Genomic DNA, 25,025 nt, shown 5'->3' on the forward strand with positions numbered 1-25,025 from the left:
TTAATAATTTTAAAACAACCATGGCACTATGGTACTCTAATGCAAGAATTGGTGGAATAAGGTGGACAAGTTAGTACCTAACTAAATAAAATGGACAAGTTAGTACCTAACTAATCTACACTTGATATTTCTTTCTATGTATGGATGCGTCCAATATATTCGTCGTCTCCTGTCTCCTTCGATGTCGGGTATAGTAGTAACATAAAATAACGTCTTCCTCGTTGAACAGTATGTCACAATTAGATGAAAACATACGCTTGAAATACGCTTCATAAACGCAGTCTAGTACTACACAAACCGCACGGCGGACAACAGGTCTTAGCCTAAATTTGATGGAAATTGAAATAAAACGAACAACATTGATCTTATATAACACATTTATAATATAAATGGTAATATAAACATAGGTAATGGCCAGAAAAATTTTCTTCTTTACATAAAAAACCTTTCGGGTCGACCGTTTTTAAAAAGTTTACTTTTGTTACTGTACGTTTACGAGACGAAATATTATGTTACTTGAATACAATATTAGCGAGTAAATTTCGAGGCTTTGCGTGCTTTATTATATTTTTTACTACAAAATATACTTTTAAGGGTAGTTTATGGTGTTCTTACATAGCTATAACTAGTTTTTAAAAAATTATATCTATTATATATAATATTATAGAAAACTAAGATCAGTAAAATATAAAAAATCTTTTAACAGGCTAACGAGGTAAAAGATCAGATACCGCACTCCACTTGGACATATGTACGCTTCCATATCCGTATGACTGTCGCACACACCTTTTAACAAAGTAAATAGCATAGAAAAAGCATTGTGACCTTTTCTATGCTAAGTGATTATCACAGAGAACCAAAACAGATACGACACCATATAATGTCAATTTTGCATCGCCAAAACGAATTTAAGACAGAATTTCATAATTCTAAGTACAATTCGTCACATATAAAATTATATATCGTGATGTAGTGCCTTCGATGTACAGTACAGTCGGTTATCCATAAAGGTTTAGATCGTTTGTATCTGCTGGTCAAATTAGATTAAAAATAGTCTAAGTATTTTAAGACGTCGGGCTCTTTGATACATCTTTTACTATGCTCTCTGGAACAGCATGTGGCCCGTCTGACTGCCGATACTCGTTGCGTTCACTACTGCGCATCGGAAGAAGATCCTATATTTTTTTATTAATTTAGTCCTATAAATTCTAGTACTGAATATAAATCGAACATGTCTCCATAGCGCAGTGCGTAGAGTTTCCGACCACGAACCGATGATTCAGAGTTCGAATCTGGGTCAGGGCAAAGACTTTTATTTTATTTTCGTTTATATTCTGATAGTAAAGTATTAAATAAATCTGGTGATTCAAAAAAAAACAAATATTTAATACTTTGCTATCAGAATATAAACGTAAATAAAATAAAATTCTTTGTCCTGACCCGGGTTCGAACTCTGAATCATCGGTTCGTGGTCGGAAACTCTACGCACTGCGCCTTGGAGACATGTTCGATTTATATTCAATACTAGAATTTAAAGGACTAATAAAAATATAGGATGTTTCAATGCGCAGTAGGGAACGCAACGTTTACCGGTAGCCAGACGGGCCGGGCCGCATGCTGTTCTAGAGAGCATAGTAAAAGATATATCAGAACAAGACGTCTTAAAATACTTGTTTTTCCGACGTTGCTAGCTCTCGTACTATTACTTTAAAATGCTCGCAAGATATACAGAAGTATTAATTTTCTTCTGCGTTCACAATCTATTGTTTGCGTCGGTGTTAAAATCGCTAGATATCATCCTATATCTGACGAGTTGTACCATACGATCGAAAAAAAAACGGCGTCAGCGATGGCTGTGAGATGAAGATCGCTGTCATTTTATATGTAAAATTATATGGGGAACGTCATCGATGTTCATTTCCAAGCCAACTGGACGTCGTTTTTTTTCGATCATGCGGTATTTTTACTGTTATTAAAAATATTAATTTTTTAAAACTACTTACAGTACTTAATCTCATGTTAGTCAAAACTGATTTATAGAGTTTCGTTTATAATAGTTCCTTTTAAATAAAATTTGGACTATTATATCCAACATATTTAATTTTTTTTTCTATATTCTATATTCAGATTGGTCTAAAAGACATTTAGTGTCATCCCAAAAGCTGACTTTTGATGTTTTTTATAAATACCTACGATTTTTTTGCGTAGCTTAAAAAATCTAGAGGCAGTAATGAAAACATTCCTCATAGACTTACAAACGAAAAATAAAGTAAAAATTCCAAAATGGCAAACTGTTTTTCTTTTGGCGTGGTAAACTATGAAACAAACTTTTACCAATTTTGATTTTCTTATCTATTCATTCGTTCTTTGTGTAAAAAGAAAGCCAAATTTTTGCCAGAAAGTGATGAAAACAAAGGCTAATAATAATTTCAACATTGGTACCCCACTAGAAATTAAAAGAGCTGTAGAAAGGACAGAAGAGAAAACGAATAAATAAACGACGGAAATAAAAAGGGAATAATATAACATAAAAAGTAAGTCAACATTACGTAACCCTATGAAAATAAAGCTACCAAAAATCAACTCTAAACATTTCTGATTTTTTCATCGAATTCAGTAAATTGGATGATTCGGTAATAAACATAGAAATGGCATTACTTTGCCGATAGCTGTACGGGTTATTTGTAACACCCTGTAAAACGGTGTGTGAACGTCCTTATCCAATAAAACAAATGGAGCGCAGTACAAAAATGGAAGCTGGATCGAATTCCGCCTCCAGACACGTTTGGACTAGTTTTTAGTCCAGTCTTCTTAGTTCTACCCTGTACAGTGAGGTTCGTCTCGTAGGAAGCTATTCTTTCTTTTGTTGTCGATAGGAAGATGCTAGAAAAATCAATATGTTTACGTTAAAATGTGCGCAATTTACAGTCGGTGAATTGATTGAGTAAAAAAATGCTGCTTAGAGAATGGCTACTTACGTCAAAAAATATTATTTTGATGAAGAGTAAAACCAAAGTAAAATTTCCAACGGGTCAAGTTTGCCAGTGATATTTTTATGACAATTTTTTTTAAAATTGGCATAGGAGTGGGCCCGACAGAAATTATTCTCGACTGTTATTTCAAAGGCCACTATATCGCCGTTTTTCTTTTCGATCTTACAGTGAATATGGATGTCTCCAATAATTATAAAGGCGGATTCTCACGACTTGTGTACTTGACAAACATTTGAAATTGGTATACAGGGTATACACGGTGAGTCGGGAGTCTATACCAGAATTTCTAAGTTATTTATTATAGGACTTACGCCGCACTTCCGCCAGACCCTGTATACCAATAAAAAATAATTGTCAAGTACAACTTAACAAGTATAGCTAGACGTGAGAAATGGTGTGAATGCTATGAATGAAATGCGACCGGTGCTATCCCCAAATCTCTTCCTATATTTGTACAACTGTACAGAAGTCGTGAGAATGCGCCTTAATGTATAAAAGATTAACTTGTTCTGATTGACTTTGCTCAACATATCTGTGGTACTAAGACAGAACCCGACATGTCAACATCATTCGCATTTGACATCGGATTCCGTCTTAGTACCACAAATATACTAACAAAATGTAAACAAATATCAAATGTATCATATTATATTACCCTATAGGATCGAGATAAACAAACTGGCGCAACCAATGACTAAATCAAAGACTAAAGAATACATGGATGAATGGAACCAAATTGTTCCTAGTTGACAACAAAACTATTTGGCTAGTGCCATACAAAAGGGTTAATATAAAAAATGAAATTTTAATTGTTTTACAAATAACCTTTTTAACGACTACTTAGTGGTTTTTAATTTAATTTTTTACATGTCTGCCCTTCATAATAAAATCGATTATGCAATTTCTTAGTGCTAAAAAATAGTTTACAACATTTAATTTAGCACTTATTTAATTATGAATAACCATTATTCATTTACATTTTTATAAAAGTTTGATCTACGCCTGTGTCTGTGGTGGATGATGCTTTGTTAGGTGGTGTTATGCAAATTATTTTAAGAAAAAAATACAGTAAGTACCACATATTACGGTATATCAGAAAATTAATAATCAAATTCAATAGAAAAAGACTTGAGTGTGTACGAATATAGTTGTTAATTCCTGCATCATTCTACTCGCTGCGGCTTCTACATTTGAAAGCTGAACAAATTACAATTGTAAAAATAAAGTTAAAACAGAGATCACTAAACACAAAAATCCATTAAAAATCGCTAAAATTATCCCTGGTATCAGCTTTGTTTGATACCAAAAAATGGCATCCTATAATTTAACAGCACAGATTTTGTTCCAGTATCCTTTAATCAGTGACAACCCAACATTTTCCTGTTTTCACATGGCGTAAGATTTATCTATACTATTCGTAAATAAAGTAATATTAAAATTGCCAGCTCATCTACAGTATATCCTCAAAATGTCAAAAAAAGTTTTTTTCCTCTTGTAAAGACAATCCGGGAACATCCTGTATAGTCTATTCCACGAGAGAAACAGTACCGGAGTCGTGTTGTGCCGACTAGTTTATACTACTAGTTTTTAGGTAAGCATTCAAAAAGAATGTCTCATTGACATAACAGCTATATAAAAACCAATTGTTTTGTTTTAACAACAGGATTACGGGACGTCGTTGCAGCCACCCTAACTGCGAAGTGCTGAATGAAGCTTAAAGCTTAGAAGTCCCTAAACTTCACCGAAACTATAACAAAACGCAGATTTAACTTCAAAATTGTCAAAGAATACCCAGAATAAAATTGAAAATGACAAATGTCAGATTAAGAACATGAAAATGACAAATGTCAGGTTAAGGAAAAAAATCGACAGTGACAAATGTCAGATTTGTAAAGAAAAATCTCGTGAAAACCGGTAATCTTTGCCAATATTACCAAGGTAAGTTTTTTTATCAGCCAGCTCTCAGTCTTTTTATAACCAGGATATAAGATTATAGGAAAAAGTGCGTTCAAGTTTCAAACTCTCTACATTAGAAATTTAACTTAGTAATATTTTCAAAATCTTTGATGATGTGCTCGGCAACTTATTGATTTCTTTACAGTTGATTTTCTCCCTTAAAACTATTTCAGGATGGGATTTTTAGGCTGAGGACACACGAGGCGGCTTTTCGCCGAAGCGGCGCGGAACACTGCGGCGGATGCTAAGTCTAGCGGGACAAAACATCAGTAGCGATATTTGAGATTTAAATAAAATCTAAGAACGTAGCAAACGGTCTAATATATAGTAACCATAGAGTTAAATTTATTTATTTAACAACTTAATTTATTAATAAATAAATAAATACAAGACTGTTGTCCCGCTAGAATGACCATCCAACGCACAATAATGGGACTTCAATGGTACAAAATACACGGACGGCGGCGACTTTGTAAGCCGCTTCGTGTGTCCTCAGCCTTAAGGATTCAAAAGGACAATTCACATTAAAAAAATACATTTTCAAGAAGGTAAATTAAAAGATAAAGGTTGAATAATAAATTGAACGACTCCAGATTCATCTCTTTATTTATAAAGTTTCCTGTCATATGGAAGTACACGGACGATCCAACGTTTACAATTAACATCTAACTTAAATCTAATCATTACGGCTATTTTAAATTAACTTATAAAAAGATCACCAACATAAAACATACAACGTGCTCACTTTAAATGAATTCAAATATATATACTTTTATTTATAATAAAAAAAAACACGCCGGTACGTCCAAGCCGCCCGCGCGTTCAAAAAAATATCTAATATTGTTTTTTATCTCTCTCCAAATACAAAAATAAAAAGGTAATAGAAACGAAATCTATTTCTCACGGCTCACACGAATTATGATTTTTTCTCGACAACGACTAATCGATATATTTATTAATGATATATTAATGAAGGGAGTTGGTTTAAGCAAAAACCATACGAAAGAAAAATTCGAATTTAATTTGTACAAAGTCCGAGTTTAGGCGCGAAATACCGACATATTATTTTGTTTTTGTACAAACGTTTATCTTCTTCCAAAACCAACGGAATGACTGCTGAGAAAAATACTTTACTATTTTTAATCGGTGATATTTGTGTGAGAAATACCTGCAACAAAGAGAAAAAAAGGTTATTTTATTTCTATACTATCATACAATGAATTCTTTTAGCAACATTCATGCGCACTAAATACGATAAGTTCTCAAAAATTATCTATAAAGTTCTATACTAAATTACCGGTTCTTTTGAGTCACCAAAGAACCGGGACTTGGCAATAAATTTTCCGGTATTTTCGGCACTCAGTAACAATATACTAGCCGTGGTCATTTATCTTCGTGGTCTGTATTTTAATGCATACGACCAATTGATAGACAGAGACAAAATAGAAAGCGGCATACAGTGTTGCTGGTTCGTATGGGAAATGTAAAAATAAACGAAGATAAGATTATATCTATAATGCTCATTTCTGCTAGACATTTGTTTAAGAATCTATTACCAGCTGTAGTAAAATGAGTAACTAATTGTGAAAAATAAAGTACCAGTCCTAGACGCAACATTTTCGGAAACTTTTACTTGTGCGGTTTGAAATTTTGATGCAAAATCCGGCAATACCGCATAGAAGAAATGTATCAACCTGACTTTTATCTCTTTTTAATAGATTTGATGTTTCATTTAAGCTATCTACATCACTGTCTTACACGTTAAAATACAGACCATGCAGTTTCCATTACCAGATCGGTATATAACATAATTTGATACTGTATGATCGAAAAAAAAACGGCTCAGCGATGGCTATGAAATGAAGATCGCTGTCATTTTATATGTAAAATTATATGGGGAATGTCATCGATCGTCATTTCCAAGCCAACTGGACGCCGTTTTTTTCGATCATACCGTTGCGGACCCGTGTGGACTCTACCTAACCTAACTATATGTCCCGCCCTCAGATGACCTTAACATCGCACTAAAGAATAGACACCGTAATGATTCATTCGTTCGAGAAGAATCGAGTCCCACTGGAATGGAGTAGTACATACGAGAACATTCGAAACCTTCTCTATGCACCTAACGATCTATGGACTATTCTAAAGATCTTTAGCTGTCGGTATAAAAGCCGGCGGCTGTAGCCTAGAGAGGGCAGTTATATAAATAGACGAGTACAGTTGACGCGCTAAAATTCAAAATAAATTCTTAGTTATAAATCTTTTGTAAATAGTTCTGTAAGTCTTTTATCGTTATTGTTTTTGTTAATTAGTGTTAAATAAATAGTGTTTAAATAAATTGTGACTTTCTATCCACACGGAACCGACGAAAAACGTAACAATACGGTACTTTCTAGCGGTCGTAGAGGTTATTTCTTAATAATAAGTTTCTTAATAATTATTCAAACTTATATATCATATTTTTTATTTAGTATATAAAAAAACGGCGTCAAAGACGGCTGGGGAACGACAATAGATAATAATTTTGGCGAGGTCAAGCCTCAATGGCGCTTCCAGACTTCCAGTTGGCCTGAAGAAGGTTGTAATTTATTTTTATATTAAGTAAAAACGATTTTTAAACGGTGTAGTTTAAAATTAGAGAAAAAAATATTTTCTTGAGATTTGTGTCTGGAAACGTTTTATCCTTTGTAATCTTTGTATAATTAGTGTTAATTTTGACAAGTTTTACGTTAATTTTCAGTAAATGCCGCCTAGAGATTGACCTCGCCAAAATTATCATTGACTGTCATTCCCAGCCGTCTTTGACGCCGTTTTTTTCGATCATACGGTATTCCATGCTATATTTTTAATTAATAAAATACAGTTTTCTTTCCAAATTTAGTTAAGTTCGTTTATGTTGTGTGATATTAATTTAAGTCACGTATGTTTTTTTCTTCCATTGTGTTTGTTTGTCTTCATGTTAATTTTCTCATGACTGATTATACTTAATAAAAGTTAATGTTATTTTCATTAAAAAACTCAATTTTTTATGTTAACACTGTATATGTGACTGCAAATAAAAATCTCATCCTTTCATCCCTTCATCAAGACTAAATAAGATAGAAATTAAGAAGAATCAAACACTCACCTAATCCTACTTTGCAACTGTCCTAATGTCATTCTCTCAATAGGGCTGGTGCCGCTGGTTGCCCGCCCTGCCGCCGCCCCTCTGCTTGCCCCCCTGGAAGCCGCCGCCCGAACCACCTGAAAAGAACGGGCGAGTATAAAAATTTTAATATTCAATCCCATCTACTCACTAAATTTGTGTGACCTCGCCAGAGTCGAGCGTGAGGCTCCGTCTTACAAACACACACTCTCTCACCCTCTATATATTTTCTTCCTTAGACTCCTTATCATATACATGGTGGGACATAAAAAAGAGCCCGACGATTATAGGATCGCTCAAGTTTTATTCAATTCATTGAAACGATTTTTATTTAATTCAAATACAAATCAACCAAATAAGCAACACTGTTTTTAATGCGACTTTTCATCAGCAGATGATTAAACTGAAATCGATTATATTGAGCGTTTCAAAACAAATGCAAAAACGTAAGGAACTGATACCTGGTTCAACATAAAAAATTTCGTTTGCCACAAAACCACTGGGTCAAAAGTCAACCCCTAGGGAGATGATGCAGTAAAAAGTTAGTGGAATGAAATGAATGAGCAATATTAGAAACACCATAAAGAATAACAACCCACTAATGAGTAATGAGTTTTGTTTCACATTTGGGTTTTTAAGTGAAATTTGTGCTATTTGTGCAAAAAAATGTTCACAAACTAACATTTTTGCAAAAATTGAAATATTTTACCCAAGGTGTTGACTCCCGCTCTATATGCTTGTAAAACGCTAATGTATGACGTGGCAATAGTTACATCAATACGAGAATTTACAAGTATTATTTCAGAAAAAAATTCAAATTAAAAACTTTAGGCTTCGTTTCCTCAAAACATTAAAATTGTCCCCTTCTTGCATTAATAGCTTCAATTTCAAATCTACATTTTTTGAAAAAAAAACGAAAAAGTTTAATCCAAAGACTATCCAAATTTATTTTTGCCAAAGTGTTGTTCTTGTAAATTTCGCTTTTAAGAATAATAAAAGATTCAACCTCATTTACTTATTTGGTAATACACCCATAAATTTAGTTATTCTATAGCCTTAATAAGATAAATAAAAACAATTTTTTGCCATCTTTCTAATACCTCCATAATGATTGTCTTTTGACTTTTGACCAAACTGCCTTTTATTTTGAACAAATAATCATCTCAAACTTTTCACATTATTTGTTATGAAACACCCTGTATAAGCCGTACATTTTTATACTACGTTATAGAATTTATTGTTATATTCGGTTTATTTTGTCCCGCTTCTTTCTTTTTATTATCAGTAACATCGCCAACCAAATGCCTAAATAAATAACAATTTTTTATATATAAAAATTAATTTTGATGCTGTTAATGCTAAACAGGCTTCACGAATAAAGAAAGTATTTTGGTGTATTGAGGTAAAATATGGTGTAATGTTCTGGTGTAACAATAATACTGGTTCGAACATCAATAGAATTCCTATTAAATCATTTTTTATAGGAAATTTGTCTTCAACTATAACGAAACCAATTTTATAGTAAAGCAATAAAAATATACTCTAAAATATTTATGCGGAAAATTAATTTAATCATATTGTCAGTTTGCTGCAAAAACTCGGAATAGTGAAAATAAAAATAAGTGTGGGTATATTTCAGAATTAAAGCTTTGGAAGTTTATGTAACAAACCAAGGATATTACAATATTGCGTAGACTAGCGATGAATATGACATTAATGACAGGCCATAATTAAAAAATATAAAAGAATTTAAAACAATCATTGTCATATTATTTTCACTACAAGTCTCTTGCACCATCAAATTTATATTCACCAAGTTATAACTATTAACCTCTATATTAAAAAAGTTTTAAGTAAATGTATTTATAAATGAATATCAGGGTGTTAATGAATTGGTGTAATACATATTCTAAATATTTTAACAAGAAAAAAATCAGTATTACTGATCCCATTAGAAGTACATATACAGTATGTGCCCGGCTTGAGTGCCCGACAAGAGGAAAAACAGAAAAACTTTTTAAAATTGACATTTTTAGAAAAATGCATTCTTCATAAAAAAATCTGCTTGTCTAAAATGGTTAATCTCGTTTATACTTTTCTAAATTTCCATACCATTTTAGGGAAAATTAAAAAAGCATGAAAATACAGTTGAATTTTTTCCTAATGAAGTTTTAAAAATCAAAAAGCCTTTCTATTGTAATATGTTCAAGTTTTTCCTTTTTTGATAGGTTTTAATTAATATTATAGATAGAATTTTAATTAACTTGCTGTTTTAAAATGTTAAAGTACAAAATTTTCAGTTTAGTTCAATGCTACAGAAAGGGTGATAATAGTTATCAGAAACTGGGATAATTTAACAGCAAAAAATATGACGTTAATCAAAATTAATAATAACCATCTATCAAAGAACGAAATCGAAACTATATTACTATAGAATTCAAACATATTTTATGTTTTTTTAATTTTCAATGTTTTTTATCTTCTCTCAACAGTATGGAAATTTCAAAAAATGTATAAACGATATTAACCATTTTAAAATAATTTTTTTAAAAAGAATGCAATTTTCTCAAAATGTTAATAATAAAAACGTGTTTCCTGTTGTATGTGTGTTCCAAAAAATGCAGTATGCAACATACCATTCACATGATAAAATGGCACAAATAAGAGTTTAATAGACTTTGAGTAGCAAATAACTTTGTAATAACAAACCAAATCATAAAATATATGAATACTATTTATTTACACCCTGTATATAAAAACAATTTGCAAAGTAGGTGAAAATAAATCTGGAATAACTTTTTTGATAATTGAGCCATTTTCTAAGCTTGAATGAAAAAAAAAAGCAAAAAAGTATACAATTAAGATTTGGAATTGATACCTTTTCCGCGATTGTTACCACGTCCACCACCATATCCTCCTTCGTAACCGTATCCTTGGTCTGCTCGAAAATTACAAGAGAAACAAGTGTTAATATTCGATAAAAGTATTTAAACTGGGAACACCAGAAATCAAATCATTTAAATATTAAATGTCAAACACGTGCAGACCACTTTTTTACTGTTCAACGCACAATACAACAAAAATTGGTAAAATTGCATTTTGGGAATCTCACTTGCAAACTTTTTTTAACGCAACATGCAAAAAAAATATCTATTACTAAGTTTTTGATATAAACTTTAGAATACAAATTACCAAAAAAATTAGTTAACCTTATTGTTAAATACAGGGTGTGCCGAAAAATCGCCGCAACAAATTAGGTAGGTATTGTAAGTTGACATTTTTATTTTTTTACGTTGATTTACATAACAGTAAAGAACAAATATTTTGCTACAAATTATTCCTATTCCTTGCAGTCGAACATTGTTCTTTTTAGAACCTTTTTTAGTCCGAACTATACAAGATAGCTTAATAGCCGTTGCAAAAAACTTTTCGCAACCTTATTAGAATATTTTGAACGGGAAATTGGTAGTAATGTCCCTTTATACTCCTTAAATGCTGTTAAGAAGGTGAGTTTTGTTGACGTAAATAATAACCGTTTATATGTTGTTTCCTAAAATGTTTTGATTTAAAAAAAAATGTAAGTGGGAACGCTGTGCGGGTCAAGCTTAATCACGCGCCTAAAAGTTTATTTGATATGAACTATATGTAAATTATTGCGTAATTTTATCGAAAAAAATAAAATTCTTCCAAAAAATAATCAAAGATATTTTTCCAAAGTCTCTGTATATTTTTGAAACATGGCACATAATCACATTTGGAACAAATTTTCGTTTCGATTTTTTCGATATTTCGTCACCTAACCTCACTTTTTGTATACCAGGTGCGCCTCAAAAGTGGCTTACCCCTATAACTTTTTTATTTTTTCAGATAAAAAAACGAGATTTGGTGTGTTAGTGTATGACATAAATTAGGATTAATTGACATATTCAATTGTTTTTGGCCACTTCCTGTTTCACCGGAAATTACTACAACTTTTGATTTTTAAATGGCACCCTCAATATTTTTTTTACTTTATTCGATAGAAAATTACGTTCTGAATAAAATGACATTTCATGTGTCAACTTTTGACATTCTCGCTTAATAAAAAATTGTATTTTAAAATTCAATCTAGAGTGCCATGGCTATGTTAAAAACAGTAATTCTTAATCAAGGAGTTTTGGAAAAATAGATTTGATCGTCTAATATTTTTAGTGTCTTGTCCTGGTCAGTTAGAAAATGCTTAAATCGTATTTTTAATCATATCTCAATTTTTTCAAATGGAACGAGGGTGGCTCATTAGCATATTTGGAAAAAACATTTTTTACGAATAATTTGATACCACACACTTGGTATTTCGAGTCAAATTTTCGTTACGAACCGCAAGTTATAATTTCAAATAAACCATATGCGAAAATGTCAAAAGTGACATATGATATGTCATTCTATGCATAGTTTTATTTTCTATCGAATAAATTAAAAAAATACCGAGGGTGCCATTTAAAAATCAAAAGTTTTAGTGACCGAAAATAATTGAATACGTCAATCAATCCTAATTTATGTCATATACATACCAAAACATACCAAATCTCGTTTTTTTAACTGAAAAAAATAAAAAAGTTATAGAGGTGAGGCACTTTTGAGACGCACCCGGTATATAAAGAGAATTTTTGACACAACTAACTTTTTGACGCACCCTGTGTAATGTACAAAAAATATTTATTAAAAACCCCACTTCACATTAAAAAAAACACACGATAAAAAAATGGCATCAGGGTTACCTTTCAAACGACGATCAATGAAAATTTCTCAGGCACAGACACGCCTATCATTCACAAAGTAATCAATTCAGTAAAAATAGTTTTTATTATAGGAAAATCAAAATTAATTAATATTGAGCTGAGAAAATGTTTGCAAATGAAACTCATAAAATGCAATTTTACCGGTAAAAAATTGAACTCCGATACAAGGAAATCACTCGAAATAAAGCCAAATTCAAATATGTTTTTACTGATCGTCAATTTATTAAAAATTTGCATCGCCATGTAAAAAATATGTATGATGTATCGGTAAATATACAAACTATCGTAAAAGTTACTTGAAAATATGAACAAGTACATGCCAAAAGATAAATTGTTTGTGTTTTTATTTAACTACTGTGCCCTTACAAAGTAGAGTTATATAAACTATGGCAAATGAAAAAAATATATATAACAATCACGTGGAAAACAGGGAAGGTGAAAGTTTTTTTAAAAATGTGTACTATTGCTGATTGTCGGAGTGTGACGAGGGTTGCCCCTTAAAGCCCCTTCGAGAATTGCTGTATTTACCGTAGTTTGCATAGCCGGAGTAATCGTAACCGCCGTATCCACCGTAACCACCGCCGTAATAATCGTAGCCGCCACCGTAGCCGTCGTATCCGTAGCCACCACCCTGGCCGTAGCCTCCGTAGTTACCACCGCCATAGCCGCCTTGGTTCCAGCCCTGCGAGTAGCCTCCGGGACCTGCAACACAAATAAAAGTCATATAGTAAGCACACTGTGAGTCTACTTGTACTATTGGAATTGTGATATTGCGAATTTTTGTACATACAGGGTGTCGGAAAAGTAAGAAATACTGGTGGCTTAAATTGAAGCAGTTATCCCAATAATAATTCCTTTACTAATTGACCTTATCTTTGTCATTTCCAGAGAAAATTTACAAATATACACAGTAGGTTCCCGACAGTTTGAGAAAAATGTATTTTTCATAAACATTTTGTTTCTTCTAAAATGGTTAATCCCGAAATTTAAGAAAAACTAAGTCCTAAAAAGTAAATAGTGTTTCTGTGGTAATACCATTTCGATTTCATTCTTTGATAGATGATTATTATGAATTTTGATTAATGTTATATTCTTTGCTAAAGTACCACCATTTTCCGTAAACTAACATCACCCTTTCCATAGCACTGCATTAAATAAATTTTGTAATTCATTAACATTTTAAAACAGCAAAAAATATTACGTTAATTAAAATTCTATGAATAACAATCGGTAGACAGAAAATGAAAAAAATTACAGACGGTAAAGTATAGACGGATTTAACCATTTTAGAATAAAGAAAATTTTTGTGAAGGATGTTTTGAAACATTCATTTTTTTCAAAATGTCAATAATAGAAGTTTTTCCTCTTGTAAGGACAATCCGGGGACACACTGTATGCTAAAAGAAGCTGGCAGAGCTAATCCCCAAGGCAGTAGAACTGGTCGTCCAAGACATACATTGCAAAGGACAATTAAAAAGGAGATTGAGATCATAAACCGATCATGGCGAGATGTCAAATCAATTGCCAACAACCAAACCCGCTGGAGAGCGTTTATTGAGCCCTATGCTCTAAGTAAAAACCTTATATATAAATTTTGAAAGTAGCTCAACCTAAAACGTTTATGGATGTAAAGCACCAGATGGCGGGGCGTATTTCACAGTCTTTTACTACAGAAAAATATTTTTTGTTACTCTGAATTTTGAAGCGACCAATAAAAACAGAGAAAATAAAAATCGATAATTTCCAGACTGTGCCAATTGGTTACTAATCGACCAGATACTTTTTGTCTATAAGATATGCTATAAAAGCTGGTAATTATACAATTCGACCGTTGTAAATACTTGACAAATTCCGCAAGGCCGACGAGACCGATGTTTTTCACTGTTTGAAGTTAAGTAGTAGGTGAAGGGGTAATGGTTATTTTTTCTTTGTTTGATTAATTAATAAGTTTGATAATTTGTTTAGTGTAGAATACAAGAAGTAGTTGTGTAGTGTTTTTGTAAGAGATTATTATTTATTTATTTATTTTGTAGTTGAGTAGTAGGTGAAGGTATTTGGGTATTTTTTTCTTTTTCTTCTAATTGTAGTAGTTCTATTAAGTATTGTGATAGATACATTATAATCTTCCTTCAACTTCGTTTAAAAGTGCGTTATCATATAATTTTGGTTTTCTGGTATTTGAATATACGAAAAAAATATGATCACATTTATTTAATAATTAATTTATTATACATTAAATTAATCTAGTCTTATTAATCAAATTAAACTAGTCGAAAATTAATCAAATTAAACTAGTAAAATAATGATATTTTTAGTTATAAATAATAAACGGCGTCAGCGGTGGCTATGAAATGAAAATCGCTGTCATTTTATATGAAAATTTATATAGGAAATGTCGTCGATCATTTCCCAACCAACTGGACGCCGTTTTTTTTTCATATGGTACAAAGTTAAGGCAAACTTGACTCTGATCATGTTTTCCACTAAGAAAAATTTATTTCGTGAAATAAAGATTTAAATGGTGTATTAAGTACATAATATTTATTTAAATGTCAAATTTTATTTTTAATTAAGAAAAAATTGAATCAAGATGTAAGTTTTATTTTCAAAAAAAAATCTTATCGTAAAATTCGTAAAACCTCAATTTAGAATAAAATAATCTAAGAATGAAATGGTTCTTTTATACTGTGTCAGATCGAAATAAAGTAAGTGTATGTAACTTTTTTTAAATATTAATAATATATGTTTTTATTTGATGTAACAAACTTACCACTTCGTCCGCGACCTCCCCTGCCTCCGCGGCCCATCATAAACTGGTCCGGTTTGGGCGTGGCCTTCTTCACGTCCACCACCTGATCTTTGATGGTCTGTTTCGGTTCTTTCAAGATATCGCTCACGATATCTTCCGATTCGTACGTGATGAAACAGAATCCTTTCCTTCGGTTTTTCGTCTTGTCGAACGGCATTTCGATTTCCACAATCTAGAAAAGTCAAAAGAAATATAGTATCGAGTTTAGTTTAGAAAATTAGTTTGTCTGATGAATTTTCATTAGAATCAGAAGTGGTAAAGGTTATCTTCCCTGTTCAATCAGAAGCAGAACTGGCAAATTTGTTTCATCATTATTATGCATGAGAATAATGTATAGACTGTTCAGCGATCGTCCAACATTACATTATTATCCATAGATCTTATAAACTTCGTAGATAAAGCTATGCCATATGTATATTACACATGACTTGTTTACGGGACTTTCACATGCATTTTTTACGAATGCAATGCAGTGTTAAGTCAGTTTAAAATAGATATTTTCCATACAAATGTAAAAGTAATAAATAACATCCTAAATCGTACCTCCTTCACCACAGTGAAGTGAGATCTGCACATTTTTGTTTTTTTTTACTTTGTATATTTTAGTTTCAATTCAACCAATTTTTTTTTACTTATTGCATTCATTGTACAGTAGTTTTAGTTTTGTTAAGTTAATTAATTTAGATTTAAGTCCCTTACATGTAACAACTATTCTTTTGGTGTTTGTTAGGAGTAGTTTAAAATAAATGAATTAATAATAAAAAATTTATGAATAAAATAAAATTCTATTTATTTCTTTCTAGAACAAGATTATTGTATAAGCCTATCCTTCTCTCTGAATATGCTACTGAGCATGCGCAGAACGATATTAGACATGAATGCTAACTTGAACGTTTTTTCGCTGCGTTGACAACAATTACTAAAAATATAGACTATTATTTTTTTTAATCAAGATATAACTGATATGTGTATTAATTATTTTGAAAATATTTGTCATATTTTTTCAATATATTTTTTATATAAATTTTAAACAAAAATTAAATCATAATGATAAATTCTTTTTTAAAAATGTTTTAAAATACTATTTTTAAAAATAGCTATGATGAATGGGCAACACATGAAATCAGCAACCAGGGAAACATTAAAATATTTTTTGACATTGTAAAGTCAAAACATATTTTAATAAAAAAAACTTAATGTCACTTTTTGTATACTCTTTGGCCTGTAATAATAAAGAGTTCATTTGGATTTCCGACGATATTTTAGATTTGTGTTCTTTTTGAAAGCTTGTTTTTGTAGTGTGATAAAGTTAGTGGATATTATGACTAATAAGTGTTGTTGATTAATAAGTTGCTAGAAAATCTTGTCCTTAAAAGAACTCCACAACACTAAAAGTATGAAAACCTCTGAATTATGTTCCATATTTTCAAAAAACAAGATAAGTGTTATTTAAAATCGTTTTTTACACCAACTTTTATTCAGCGAAATATATATGTATTTATGTTAGGAAACTTAATCACTTTAAACATTGTTAGGTAATTTACCTTTGAATCTTTTTCTTTAAATAATTAATATACTAGCAAATATTATGTAATAAATAATTAATATCTGAATAACAATATTATTTTGTCTGATTTATATATTTATATTTTCTATTTTGACACAAAAATGGCATATACACAAAAGAAAGACAGACGATTGGTCAGTCAGTGTCAAAGACAAAGGTAATCAGATAGTCGAATGTCGCTGATGTGTCTTCAATAAAAATGATGCGAATTTACTTATCCACGAAGTTTATAAAATCTAAAGCTGTATTCCGTTGCAAAACCAGACGAACCAGACCGGTTCCTGAAAAACATCGGTTTGATACGGAACGGTTTGGTAAAATACTGGAAACGTCAAGTGTTGACGTTTTCTAAATTTCAATACCTCTATTATAAAATTTATCTTTTAGGCATTTTTAATGTACCTATTCTCTGCTTTTAGGTTTGCTTCTTCTTTTTAATGGAGTTAATATTGAAAAGTACTTTATTAATAAACTGTTAAACTCGTTAGACAGCTCAAGTGAAAATTTGCAGGTCCAATATTAAAACAGATCAATAATAAATAAACAAATCTAATCAATATTTATATTTTTATAGCTTACAAAACATTCACGATTACTTGTCTTGTTTTTCATGCTTTCTTTAAATGTTCCCGACTTTAAGAAACAATGGCTGCATGGTAAGTTTAAATGGTCCTAAAAAATCATTCTATTTAGTTAATGAAATTTATTTACCTTGACTGCCTACCTCCATTGCTTTTGGATGTAAATACACAATTATTACAAATTTTAGAAATTAAATAAGAATTTCAGTCAAACTTCCAATATTTTCTTGATTTCTGCCACATAAATAATGACATTGATTGACAAACAAAACCAGCCTTCCCGCGCTGGTTAGTTTGGTGACAGTTATAACCGAATTTTTCAGGAACCGTGTTCCGTAATAAGAAAACTTTCAGGAAACCGATAGAAACGGAACGTAAAACCCTAACCAAGGTAAGCTACGAAATGCACCCTCAGTTATTATCATTTGTCAAATATGCGTTTAGGGTATGTCTGAGATCAGTTCATATTGTAAAATAAAATAAACTAGTTTGAAATTAAAATGAGACATCGATCACTGCCGAGCATTTCGTCGTTGGATAGACTATATCAACTTACCTTTCCATAGCGTTTGAAGTACTCCTCGATGTCAGCGTCAGTCAGCTCAGGCACCAAACCTCCAACGAAAATCTTGCCCTGTCTGGCCAGCGCCTTTTTGGGGTCACATTTTTTGCCGTTGATTGTGTGGTCGCGTTCAGCCGTTACTTTTTCGATCGATTCTGCGTCTTTGAACACGATAAAGGCGAATCCTCGGGATCTGCCAGTCAACGAGTCTGTTTTCACGTTTATGCTCTCGATCTCGCCGTATTTACTGAAATACTCGCGCAAGTCCTCTGGAAATATCAGAAAGGGTCGTTAGCAAAACGTTGAGCAGAAACAAACAAAGCGAATGTTGTAAAAAAAGCCTCAGAATGAAAAAATAATCTCTTCCCTGAACCGTCAGAAGCAGAACTGGCAAAAATTCTCATCATATAAACTTTATTTGTTTGATTGCATGCAGTAATACACAATAAAATAAAGTATTAAAGGGGTAGTAAACTTGTAAAAGATTGATATTTATTTGTCTAATTAGAGTAACTATCTAACATAGTTTTTGAGAGATATTGTGACGAGTCAGTAACTACCAAAACACTTTTATATAATACAGGGTTCTGCAACAGTGCATCTGTCATCTGTGGGTCCTATAAAAAAGAACTTAGAAATTTTATTTAACTGCTATCTAAAGTATGCATTTGGACCTCTTTCAAGAAAACATTTTAACTTATATATGAATATTTTGAACACCCTGTATCATACAGGGTGTTCGAGACTGTTCTATTAGAGACGGCATTGGTCTGATATTTAGAAATGTCAAAAGCTGATGACATTTTACTTTTGACAATTATGACATTTCGTGTTGATTTTTGGAAGAAGAGGAAGAACTGTCACTTGTTTTATTATTTTCCTTTCTATTTCACGAAAGTAAAAAAAGTTATACCTATCTGATTCGTTCAGGCACTCAATTTAAAGAATATCAGTAACTTTTTTGATAGAGGGATTTTATATTTGCCGTGTTGGTAAGAAATAATAGTCAAAATTCAAAGTTATTCATTTTATAGACTATAGTTTAGATATGATTTCAGGACATCTCTTGTATTTTTTTAAAGGATGAAAAATATGTTTATTTAATATCTCTAGGACTATCAAAACAATTTTAATATCTTAGGATTACGTAAAGTGATCAGAAAGGAAGCCAAAAATGCAATAATATGCAAGCTGCTGCATATAAAAAAATCATCCCAATCCACTCAGACATTTTTGATCCACCCTGTAGAAGTTAAAATCATTTCGTGAAATACATCCTAGTACATACTTTATGTTTGCACTTAAATAAAATTCATAATTCTATTATAGAAGTTATAGATGTCTGAGGCACTGTTGCAGAACCCTGTGTATTGTGATAAAAACATTTCTAATATTAAAATTTTTGAAAACTAAGAGTAGAGTGTTTAAATAAAATAACTAAATTAAACACTCTGATCTTAAAGTACATTCTATATTATATTATATTAAAAAAATTGTGGTAATACTTACTATCTGTAGTTTCCCAACTTAGGCCACCAATAAATAATTTTCTGCAAAAATAAAAACCCGGGCATTAGAATAAATGAATCCCAAAAGAACTTTCCTAAGCATTATGATTAATCTTAGATTTTGATAATGCTTAATAAACATGAAACTTTAAAATTAAAATTTAATGTACAACAAAACAAAATTTATAATCTGTACTAGAGGATCGGCAATCTCAAACAAATCTGAAAGTTACAGTTAAGTTAAAGCAAATTCAAATAGGTACTGAAGTTACATTAATCAATACTTGGACAATTAAAAAAAAGGCTGTACAAAATATAAACGATTTTGATCTCACATTGATTTTTGAAAAATGCTGACATTAAAAACAAATCCCTGAAAAATTAAAATTTTATGAATACCTTCTAAACAAAAAACAAGGCGTTGAAATGAACGAGTACTGGTCCCAAATACTTCAGGTCAACTTGAAGAAGTATAAAATTGTTATGAATTTAACTTACATTTACCTATAACACTAAATTACCTGCAAACAATTATTAATCAACCAACAAATGCAAAGATCTGGAAAGCTTCCCATTATGCTCTGACTTGAACAAACATCAGAAAGAGTCTAAGTGAATGTCAACATTTAACAAAAAAAGCGTTTTGACCAAAATTTTATACTATGTACAGCTCAAATTTAAGAGTGTAAATATGCAAAAACTCTAAATTATCCAATTTAAGTTTGACGTCATTACTAAGTGTGAGTGGCAGATATTTAGTGCCCAAGGATAAATACCATGGGTCCTGGTTCTGCAGCTCTCGCCTCCATAGGTACATACTGCCCATTCTTCTGCTAGCCGAGAAGCCACCTGGAGAAAAGGAACTTGGTTTAAATTGGAAAACTTGTAAACCTTATCTGGCATCCTAGCACCCGATTTGAATTGATATTTTAAAAATTATTGGCTCCAAACGTAACAACTTTACTGAAATAAACTCTGTAGGTACTTACTAAACGCAAAATTTTTATTAATTTGATTAAACTATGCTGAAATGCAAGGTTTTATCGTTAAGTTTAATCGAACGTGACGGCAGCAAATGGAAAAACAGCAAAAATCTTCCGGGTGTTCAAATATCGCGCCAAAAAGAGAACATTGGCCGCCATTTTCTTGTAGAATATTACGAGTCACCTTTGGAAAAATTAATTACAGCAAAAATACAAGTAATTACTTTACAATATCTAAAAATACACACCAAAATTTGCAACATACATTCTAAGCAACTAAATAAACTTATAAATCGAGCAAAAAAAAGTAGTTATTTGCTGATGATCCTAGATTTTCAAGGCGATCGATAAATACACAGATCAGTTAATAATTCGAAATATTTTCTGTATTTAAAAACAAATATCAAAACTAGGACGAATTATTACCTAATATATCGTTTAAGGTTTTGAATAAATGTAAAAATACTTACTTATCGTCATCTTTTCCTGGCCTGTCGGCACTACCGCTATCCGCCGGCGGTGCGTCTCCGCCTCCATTCTGTTGGTTTTCTTGTTTAACTTGTTCGGTAGATACATCTTGTGAAAAATCTTCACCGTTTTCCATTGCACTATCTTGTGATGCCATTTTATTTGTTTATTTACTTTCCTAATCACTAATTACTCTTAAAAATATATCACGTCTACTTCACAAGAGCACCAGGAAAGAAAAGGTTGATGTGGAAAGGGGGCGTCGAAAATGTAGATGGCGATGATGCGCTTCCTTTTTTCTACGCATGAGCACGGTACAATGTTGTCGGATTTAAAATGAATTTCTACTCATGAAGTGTAAAAACAGGGATGGGCATAGAAAAAAATTCTAAGAAAAAATAGTTTAATAATTTCAAAAATTATGTTGTTAGAGAGAGTTTTTTTATGAGGATAAGCCTTTACGCGATTTTTGTCTTTTTTAAGTTTTATATTTTTGTGTAAAAATAAAATAAAACTTAGTTAAAAGAAAATGAAAATTAAAAATAATATAAGAATATATAAAAAAGGATAATATATAACAAAATTAGGAAGGATGAAGTACTAATCATCATTTTTTTAGCTTTTTTACTTACAAGACTTACAAACTTTACAAGAAATTGTATAAAACGAATTACATAAAAAAATATCTATCCGTGTTAATAATAATCTTTATTTCAACTGCATGTATTGATAAATAGTACGTATTTTATCATTTAGTTCTTATATGCTATTATAAAAAAATATCAGAGACGATTCAAACAAAATAGCTAATCATAATCATAACTTGGCACAAAAATAAAATACAATTAATTTTATAGAGAACTATTTAGTGCTTTTTTGTAAGATTTGGCAACATGCAAATTATTGGATTTAATGACAATCTTATCATTTCCGCTTTATATTTGGCGTCGCATTTAAATGGGCGTCGCAAACTAATCATAGCTCTTAAAATTTACCTTTTATTTTGTACCTCAAACCGATTAAAAATGTTTTAATTAAAAATTAATTCATGCAATTAACTATTGTCATTATTGGAACATTATGTCAGTCTGACACATAATATGTGTTTTCTACTAAAATTAATGGTATTAATATTTTTTTTGAGCATAGTTTTCAGAATAATTTAAAATGCATTGTAAAGTAAGTGGGAGTCATATTTAAGTGTAAATGTATTGATTTAAAAATCATATTTTAAGCAAATTAAATTGGGCGATGTCTGGAGAACATGCAACAAGATTCGAGCTGCTATTTTCCGTATGGGAATAAACCTCTCCGAATATTTCAAACCGTTAGATCCCAATGGAAATTGCTTGATTTCTGGTAAAATCAGAAGACAAAGAATTTACTTAAGTATTTTTAATAATTAAAAACATTTTAGAATCTCAATTTATATCGGTGGTTCATGGACAGCTTGGAGGAACTATCGGATTATCCGAACAAGAAGTCGCAGAGTTAGCCGATTATTTCAGAGTTCCAGATGGGCGAATTTACTACACACAATTGTGTGATGTAATAAATGACAGTGGTACGTATTAAAAGTGATTTATTCTCAAGAATAATTTTTTCAATTAAGTAGTATACTTAAAATTTAAAATAGAATGAACGATAAAGCTTGTATCTCCGGCTTGGATAAAGCACTTTTTCACTACTTGTATTTTTATGCAACTTATTATACACGAATTCCTGAAGTAGGGTAGTAGAAATATATCGATATAATAAGTATCGATAATTTTAAAAATGTTATCTATATTATGTGGCACACTTGATGGTTAAATAATATTTAAGAAAAGAATGAGTTAGATTGATTAAAATAAACGATAATATACGTTAAATAATACCCTGTGATCGAAAAAAAGGCGTCAAAGACGGCTAGGGAATAACGATAACAATTTTGACGAGTACAACGTCTAGACGTCATTTACCAAAGATTGACATAAATCTTGTCAAAATTAACATTAATTATAGAAGGATTAAACAAGGATAGAACGTTTCCAGACATACAATATTATTTCTTCTCGAAAGTTAAACCAGGTTAAACTTAAACTACGCCATTTAAAAATCAGTTTTACTCAGTATAAAAACATATTCGAACCTTCTTAAGACCAACTGGCAGTAGACGCCGTTAAAGTATAAAAGAAGAGTACGGGCGAAGTAATGACGTCTAGGGCTTGACCTCACCAAAATTATCATCGATTGTCATTCCCCAGCCGTCTTTGACGCCGTTTTTTTCGATTGTATGTATATTTTATGTCAAAAGTTGTTCAACAGAGGAATATCTTAATCATTGTTTTATTTATTAATATTTTTAAAAAGATGATTATATTTATTTAAAAAAAAAGAAAATTTATGTAAAGACTGTTAAAAATTACAATTACAAGAAGAATACATTTTTGTTTGATTATGTGTAAAACATTACATAATTACATACTTTTCGTTTGGTAATTTTTAAAGAAAAGTTAGTTATTTATAAAACCAAACCAATACTAAATATTAAAGTGAATATAAGACTGATCACAATTAATGTAATTACAGTAATCGATATTTTTTGTAAGACCCTTGTCTCAAAGTAAGACCCTTGTCCCCAATCAAGGGTGTCTAATAATCAAGGACTGTTGTTAAGTTACAAGCTTAAAGACTTTGTTAAGAAATTCATATTATTCTTTATTCTTTGTTTAATATTTAGGTTGGTTAGTACCGTTACTACAAGTATAGTACAAGTAGTATGATAGTACCGTAGGATCGAATAAAAACGGCGTCCAGTTGGCTTGGAAATGACGATCGATGACATTTCCCGTACAGTTTTACACATGTTTTACATATAAAATGACAGCGATCTTTATTTCATAGCCATCATTGACGCAGTTTTTTTTTCGATCATATTATATTATACTTAACTTCTATACAGGGTGGCCCATCCAAAAAGGTTAAGCAAGGCATAACGGACAGGGTAATTTTTTTTTTCAGAAAATTGAAAAACACGTCAATTTTGTTTGTGAGGGGTAGGTAGTTGCTAGATAGCTGTTCTGTGACTTATGCGTTGAAGTTCTTCTCAATATTGTTAAACTTTTTAACAATTATTATGGTGTACTCACTTGCAGAAGAAGTGGAAATAATCGAACTTTATTTTAAAAATATGGATGTGGCAATCGGGTTGCGCAGATATTCAATGAACGCCATCCAGACAAACACTTTTATGGCAAAATTGTTTGCGAGTTAGTAGCAAAATTTCGCGAAACTGGTTCCGTTATGAATAAAAAGAGGCAGAGGAAAAATCCTGTAGGAAATGAAGCTATGGAGGTATTTGTATTGGGCCAAGTTGCCATGGATAGTACGCTGAGTACAAGAAAATTAGCCAATGAGACCGGCGTGAATCGTACTATTGTCCAAAGGATATTAAAAAAACACAAGTTCCACACAAAGTTCAGTTGGTACAAGAACTCAACGAAGACAATTTTGATCGTCGCTTGCAATTTTGTGAAACTATGAGTGAGCGAGTGGCGAATGATAATAATTTCTTATTTAATGTGTGTTTTTCGGATGAGTGTACTTTCTTTTTGAACGATGTAGTTAATCGGTACAACTGTCGGTACTGGGCTGAGGACAACCCCAGGGTTTTTCACGAGGTGTACACAC

The 25,025-nt window shown here is 31.3% G+C and overlaps 2 protein-coding genes and 1 non-coding gene across 6 annotated transcripts in view; 1 reads left to right on the forward strand and 2 right to left on the reverse strand.

Moving 5' to 3' along the window:
- Positions 1–1,931: 1,931 nt before the first annotated feature.
- Positions 1,932–21,622, reverse strand: LOC115879468 (RNA-binding protein squid). Of its 4 annotated transcripts, XM_030896360.1 has the most exons (8): positions 21,356–21,622; positions 19,904–19,944; positions 18,389–18,663; positions 15,646–15,856; positions 13,404–13,577; positions 10,976–11,035; positions 8,080–8,195; positions 5,538–6,117 (listed from the first exon to the last, which is right to left on the reverse strand). In XM_030896360.1, exons 1-7 carry the CDS (start codon positions 21,508–21,510, stop codon positions 8,116–8,118), a joined length of 996 nt encoding a protein of 331 aa, XP_030752220.1. In that variant the 5' UTR covers positions 21,511–21,622; the 3' UTR covers positions 5,538–6,117; positions 8,080–8,115. The 4 variants fall into 4 exon arrangements, with proteins under 4 accessions (XP_030752221.1, XP_030752224.1, XP_030752220.1 ...); XM_030896361.1 differs by lacking the exons at positions 5,538–6,117; positions 8,080–8,195 and adding an exon at positions 1,932–2,883; XM_030896363.1 differs by lacking the exon at positions 10,976–11,035 and having other exon boundaries at positions 21,356–21,621.
- LOC115879500 lies at positions 15,928–16,001 on the reverse strand. The gene has a single exon (XR_004049718.1). It is a non-coding gene; the product is annotated as a small nucleolar RNA snR61/Z1/Z11 (small nucleolar RNA).
- Positions 21,623–22,293: 671 nt separating the features above from the next.
- LOC115879183 overlaps positions 22,294–25,025 on the forward strand; it is a 33,175-nt gene continuing 30,443 nt past the window's right edge. The window contains 3 exon segments of the mRNA XM_030895875.1: positions 22,294–22,532; positions 22,589–22,712; positions 22,771–22,917. Of these exon segments, the coding sequence (XP_030751735.1) occupies positions 22,521–22,532; positions 22,589–22,712; positions 22,771–22,917 (283 nt within the window). The 5' untranslated portion in view covers positions 22,294–22,520.

This window comes from Sitophilus oryzae, unplaced genomic scaffold (assembly GCF_002938485.1).
Source record: "Sitophilus oryzae breed Bouriz unplaced genomic scaffold, Soryzae_2.0 scaffold_1576_pilon_pilon, whole genome shotgun sequence".
Taxonomy (NCBI): Eukaryota; Metazoa; Arthropoda; class Insecta; order Coleoptera; family Curculionidae; genus Sitophilus; species Sitophilus oryzae.